The sequence below is a fragment of the Aphis gossypii genome, unplaced genomic scaffold (genome assembly GCF_020184175.1).
Source record: "Aphis gossypii isolate Hap1 unplaced genomic scaffold, ASM2018417v2 Contig00619, whole genome shotgun sequence".
Taxonomy (NCBI): Eukaryota; Metazoa; Arthropoda; class Insecta; order Hemiptera; family Aphididae; genus Aphis; species Aphis gossypii.
Window position 1 is genome coordinate 42092 of NW_026083195.1, and position 7307 is coordinate 49398.

At 27.2% G+C, this 7307-nt stretch overlaps 1 protein-coding gene across 2 annotated transcripts; it reads right to left on the reverse strand.

Annotated features, from left to right (window-relative positions):
- Window positions 1-297: 297 nt before the first annotated feature.
- Window positions 298-3877, reverse strand: LOC126554823 (uncharacterized). Of its 2 annotated transcripts, XM_050209847.1 has the most exons (6): window positions 3652-3877; window positions 3423-3528; window positions 1124-1252; window positions 931-1059; window positions 738-866; window positions 298-673 (listed from the first exon to the last, which is right to left on the reverse strand). In XM_050209847.1, the coding sequence occupies exons 1-6, from the start codon at window positions 3740-3742 to the stop codon at window positions 466-468; spliced, it is 792 nt and encodes a 263-aa protein (XP_050065804.1). In that variant the 5' UTR covers window positions 3743-3877; the 3' UTR covers window positions 298-465. The 2 variants fall into 2 exon arrangements, with proteins under 2 accessions (XP_050065804.1, XP_050065805.1); XM_050209848.1 differs by lacking the exon at window positions 931-1059.
- Window positions 3878-7307: the final 3430 nt, after the last annotated feature.

Sequence of the window (7307 nt, forward strand, 5' to 3'; positions counted from 1 at the left end):
TCAATTTTCAATGACAACGCAAGTATCTACCTATAGTAATTGCATGCTTTTCCTATAATCTTACCAAGTAAATAGTCATTTTTGGCACTTAACCCGAAAAAGTATCGCCACCCTTGCGCTAGACAATGTTAATAAATGTCTGTGAGTGTAAACTTAAGTTAATACAAAGTAAATAAAATACCATTTTCGTTTGATTCGAAAGTTTTTATTCTGAAAAGAAGAAAAATTTTATAAATGTTAATATATAATAAAGTAATATGTTGATTGCAACTAATACATAAAACAAAAATAAGCCAATTAATTATTAAATAATTTCATAATTTGGCCTTATAAGCTAAGTGAATTTATAGAAACGGTTTCATTATAATGAAGGTACACAATTGGCATGAGTCAGAGAAAAGGATTAATGCATGCCTACACTGGAACATCGGTTTTGGATGTTGAGTTAATATTCAATGCTGAGCGTCAACGCCTAAATTTGCATTGGCAGCACAAGCAATAGCAGCAAAAATTGTGTGATAAACGAAGTAACATATTTTTATCATCGGTTGTTGTTGCGGTATTTGTGCCATCATTATCCTCATTCAAATTTGACTGCGAACTTTGGAGGAACATGACAGAACCAAATCCACCGTCTCCACCAATTACACCAGGCAAAGCATGTCGTCGTTCCCTTTTTAAGTAAAAAAAAACTTATAATAGTAAATTATTATTTACTCCAATAGTCTACTACGTACCTTGTTGTTGTGGAGGAATTTGTGCTATCATTTTTCTCATTCAAATTTGACTGCGAACTTTGGAGGAACATGACAGAACCAAATCCACCGTCTCCACCAATTACATCAGGCAAAGCATGTCGTCGTTCCCTTTTTAAGTAAAAAAAAACTTATAATAGTAAATTATTATTTACTCCAATAGTCTACTACGTACCTTGTTGTTGTGGAGGAATTTGTGCTATCATTTTTTTCATTCAAATTTGACTGCGAACTTTGGAGGAACATGACAGAACCAAATCCACCGTCTCCACCAATTACATCAGGCAAAGCATGTCGTCGTTCCCTTTTTAAGTAAAAAAAAACTTATAATAGTAAATTATTATTTACTCCAATAGTCTACTACGTACCTTGTTGTTGTGGAGGAATTTGTGCTATCATTTTTCTCATTCAAATTTGACTGCGAACTTTGGAGGAACATGACAGAACCAAATCCACCGTCTCCACCAATTACATCAGGCAAAGCCTGTCGTCGTTTCCTTTTTGAGAAAAAAAAATTATTATATTAGATTATTATTTAATAAAGTTTAATTACAAAGATATTTAGTCCAATAATCCAATTGATACCTAATTCTTAATATTACCAATTGGCAATTATTTACTACATGGTATTCAAAATAATAAATATCAACATTTATTTTAAAATAAATATGATTTCTTAGTACAATATTTTCGATAATTTTAAAATAAAATTGTATTTTTTGATGATACGTCAATAAAGTTTATTAAACTATTCTATTTATATTTACCTATATATCTTTATTCATGTTTTAAATTAAAAATATCGTATTCACCATCATTCCAGATAAATCAAAAGCATATTTATTATTGCATTATTGAAATAATATGAAAGTGTTTTTGATATAATAGAATGGAGCAATTTGTGCCGTATAGTGTAATTATTGGATTATTTATTATACTATTCAAAATGATCGTACCTCGGCGGCGACCAAATTGTATATTATTTTTTAAATATTATTAAATGTTTTTTCTTTTTAAATTTATAATATGATAAAAATATTTAAAAAAAAAATAATATAATGCATTAATACTAATGTATATCTGGCAAAAAAAAATATTTTAATACTACAAAAACATTTTTATCGTCTATTGGTAATAAAATAAAATTGCTCATTGTATGTAAGTATATATATAAAATACATGTACTGCCAAATAACACATAGGTATTATAAACGATTGCGACTGAAATTGTTTAAATATATGTATAGGAAACCATTCGATACGAGTTATGAACAATTTAAAATGGTACCTATGTTATTGTATAGATGTAGAACAAATTAAATAAACATTATTTTATTTTTGAATAATATGAAAAAAACATATCGTAAATTATTTTTGGTGACCCTTAACCAATCATTCGCGACCCTAGATTGAAAACCACTGCGTTAAATAATAAAAATCATATTGAAAAATTAATACTATTTTTTTATTTTTTGTAGGTTAAAATATCAAACAACCTATAGTTAATATTTCTTCATCTCCATTTAAAGTAGTTAATTTTGTAAATTAATGGTTATAGTTGGTACATCAAATAATATTATGAATCCACTACAGCAGGGGTCTCCAACCTTTTTTTACGGTGGGCCAAATTTGGTATACGCTTTGGCATCGCGGGCCAAAATTTTTAGAATGTGTCTAAAAAAAAAAAAAAAAATTGTTGTCTATCTAGGAATAGATAGGTTATGAAATTGAGAAATAAATAAGAATAGATAAGATTTATTTAAAAAATGTATGTTTATTTATATAATTTTTTATTTTATAATTCAAAATTTGTTTTATATTTCAAAACAATCAAAACATTAATTAACTTGGCGGGCCGGTGCAAAAAGCTTGGCGGGCCGGATCCGGCCCGCGGGCCGTAGGTTGGAGACCCCTGCACTACAGTATACAGTATAATAAAATAATAATTATAATAAATAACAACTGAAGATTAGTATGTTCTATGAAAAGTTACAATGTATAATTTTTTATTAAGTTAATTTATAGTTAATGTTGATAACATACATTATAATTATTAAATAGGTACCTTTTTATATTACAGTAGTTATTAAAAAAATTAAAAAAATATTATTTTAATTAAAATAATAAACTAACGACAAATGAATGAATTTCTATTCAAACTATAAATCAAGAAGATGAGTTTCAATATCTTTACTGTTCTATTCAAAATAATCGTACCTTGGCGGCGACCAGATTGTATATTATTTTTTAATACTATGAAATATTTTTTTCTTTTTTTAATTAATATTATGATAAAAATATAAAAAAAAATAATACGATGCATTAATACTAATCTAGGTATATCTGGAAAAATAATAATACTTTAATATTACAAAAACATTTTTATCGTCTATTTGTAATAAATAAAATTGCTCGTTGTATATAAGTATATATATAATATATAAACATTATAGTACTATGTTAATGTTTTTTTTCTAGTATGTTAAGTTTGGTAATTATTTAGTACAAAATTTAATGAGCCCTTCCCAGCCACGAAAAAAAAACATGAGTGTAAAATACGTCATTATGATTTAGGTACCTACTATAAATTCTACAACGCTATATAATATAGAATAGGTACTTAATTAAATTATAAAATTGATGAAGCGTTTTCGCTTTGAGACTAACCTTTCGTAATCTACGTGGTTAACTTTTTTTCCTGATGATGACAATGTGGTCCCTTTGTTAAACTCCGGGAATATCGTTTCTGGCGGGTTAAGAACGTCCAACAATCCTTTACATATTAAAAAAACATATTAAGTTTAATTCAAAATATTTGTTAGAAAATTACAATTATATTCTAACAAAGAATGAATTGATAAAATAAATAAATAAATATATGTAGGTAGGTACTTACTTGTCAAATATTTTTCGGTTGGTTTAGAAGCTACTCCATTGCAGGTAATAGCGATTATTGTCATAAATACTATAACAGCTATCGACGCCATAAGTACTTTATGTTAGTAAAATAAAAAATAATGTGAAAAACCAAACGGTTCGTATGAAATGAATATATCTTAATGGTTTAATAAAACTTGGTGCTGGTAAGACGGACATACAACAAGGTGGTATATTGAATGCGCACTGATTACGGTAGGTAATTTTATAAACCGTATCCATGGTGGTAGTGGGGGTACCAGTTCCCACTACGAACTGCATATACGAATAACATAGCAGATCTACACCATGAACGATAAACGGACGTTTCGTCCACGGCAATTATTAAGATAAGACGTTACATCCTGGAGAGTTATTACATGGATCTTCCTCTTTTCCACCAATACCATATCCACCTAATTTATAGACGTTTTACCGAAACCATTTTTATATTACGCTATTGTTCGGTTGGTAAATTGTCTCTAGTGTGTTAGTTATATAATTATTGGAAATCATTTTTACAGTTATTTATAAAGTTAAATATTTTTTTAGTGTAGGTAAATATAAAATTGATGTGATTTATATTATTTTCTCTTGATACTTTTTACCGTTGTTGTTTACACATTCAGTGATTATATTTCAAACGTTACCTATAATAAATTTAATGTTTAATAAGACAATCTATTTGATTAAAAAATGACAAAGGAAATATATAGTTTATTTGTAAAAACGGTCCACACCCTTAAAAGATTATTTTAATGTGTTACTAATTAATGTAAATATATAGTGTAACTGTGAGAATAAAATATTTAATATTATTTATATACTAGCATTATATTATAATATAATACAGTAGCGTACGCAGGATTCAGGTTTGGTTAGGGTTTTACATCAGTAATTAATTTAAATAATTTGCTTAACAGTTTTTGTTTAATTAGTTGTAACAAATTATAATTTATTTGATTTATATCTATTAAATATTACCAACAATTTATCGACTATATATTCAAATGGTGGTAAATAAGATTTTTTTTTTGAAATTCTAGGGTCAGAACCCTAGAACCCTACACCTGTGTACGCCACTGATATAATATGATATCGTATAAAATATTAGTATCATGAAAATATGTTAAATAAAATTATAACAAAGTTTTGATAGTAGCTTAGTATCCAAATTGTTTTAGTAAGATCGTGGTTTAATCAGGTGGATCTCATTTGGTGGAAAAGGGAAACATACACTTTTGGTGGAAACGTGTTATTCCTTATTACTTATTAGCCATAGGACGAAATGGATAGATACATTTTATATTAATCTTATACTACCTAGGTAATAGGAGCAATTGTCATTTGCAAGTCACATCTCCATTTCTATAACAATTTCAGATTTAATCTTTGTACGCCAGAATTGTTAATACCCTGTAGCACTTAGGTATATAATCGTATAAGTAAAATACATTATACAAACAAGTAACAACATAAAAAATATAGCAAATAAATAGGTGGCGATAGTGTCCATGAACAGTATATAATAGAAATAAAAAGGTGGCGATTTGCGCCTGTAATACATTTAATAAAAAAGTGTCGATTCGCACTCACGACAGTGGCGTATTGAGGTTGGGAGGGGGGGCGTTGGCATGGTTGGCCCCTGGTAGCACTTGTTTTGGGGGCAGTAAATTTGACTGGAAGGTTATATTATTAAACTGATTTAAACAGTTGTAAAAAATAAATATGTGTAACCAAGGCTGCCAAATCCTAAATAAGCCTCTGCACACACTTAAAACTATTACCATTAGTTTTAAAATGTAATTCATCTTTACTATAATATTACTTAATACATGATAAGTTTATTTGAGATTAACTTACTTATAATATAATAATATCTATATCAGGGGTGGAAAAACAGTCAGTGTCAACAGATCAATAGTGGGTGGCTTCTCTCCCCAAATTATGTATTTCATGTTCTATTTTTATTTTCATAGATATATTCATAATATCCAGTATTATACAGAATGTATATTTTCTTCTAAAAACAAATTTAAAAAAGTCGGCAAGTGGGTACCGCTCTGCTGTACATTAGGGGGTGGGGTGGACCTCGGACTAGGGTAGATTAAATTTGAATGCAATGATAGGTATCATTTTATACGAAAAACGATTCTGAACGGAGATGATTTGTCAGTCTAGAATATATTATAATTAAATATTGTCATATATTCTATTTTGAAACAAATATTCCGATTTCATAAAAATTTAAAACTCAAACGCCCAAAACATTTTTCCTATAATGACGCTTAAAATTTTCTTTATAGCTTTTTGAAGCAAAACTTATGGAAAACTTAGTGTTGAATTTTTTAACGTTAGATATAAATACAAACAATTTTATGAATTTTGAACTACAAAATAATTGCAAATATTCATGATTTTGATGAATTTTTGTCAAAATTTAAACTTCAAATGCTAATAAAAAAAAATTGTGCCTATGTATTCTTATAATTTTTTAATCACTATAAGAATAACATATATGGGAACTTTGTATAAAATTTACAAAATTTACAAGTATTTTGATAGGGCCAAAAAAATTTTATCGACAATTCAAAAAAAAATTTTCAGAAAAATTGAAAATTTCAGTTGTCTATAAATAGCTCAAAAAAAACTCAAAATATTTTGAAAATTAATCATGTAAAGAAAATGCCAATCTAAATAACTGGTAAAATTTTCAAGTATCTACGACTTATACTTTTTGAATAATAATAAATATTTAAAATCGTTTGAGGCTAAACCGTTATTTAACGCGGTTTTGTAAAAATTTAAAATTCAAACACTCATAAACATTTTATGTCTGAATCCGGTAGAGTTTTTTTTACAGATATCTGAAGAAAAATTTATGGAGAACCATGTACCAAATTTTCAAAACTTAGTTATAAAAGAAAAAAATTTTACGATTTTCCAACCACAAAATTATTTGCAAATTTTCGCAATTTTGACATATTTTGTATAAATTCGAACTTTAAGCACTTATAAAAAAAAATTGTGACTTACGATTTCGGATTTTTTTTTATCACATTAAGAACAACTTATAAGGAACCTTGTATTAAATTTTCAAGATTTTCTGGTCAGCCAAAAAATTTTTATCGTTCTTTTAAAAAAAAATACTTAGAAAAATTGAAAATTTCAATTGTCTATTAATAGTTCAAAAAAAGTCAAAAATTTTTGAAAATTTAACTGTATATAAATAACACTAACCTAAACATTTGGTGAAAATTTCAAGTATTTACAGTGATTAGTTTTTAGGATATTCACTTTTACATCGGAAACCACCCCCATAGTTTGAGATTGGAGCATTATTTCGACTAGTTATGCTGTACACAGACACAAAAAAAAAAAAACAAAAAAAAAAAAAGAACATACATCATTGTAAAATCAATACATTCATCACTTCGTTCAGAATCTAAAAAAAACATACATCATTGTAAAATCAATACATTCTTCACTCCGTTCAGAATCTAAAATATTACAATCTCTAAATGGCCATAACTTGCTTAAATACTAAAATAGCCTAAAAAAATATATAAATAATTGAAATCTCGGGTTAATATTTTTGTCTTTAAACTTATGATAAGTAAATTCGCTCTTGTAGCA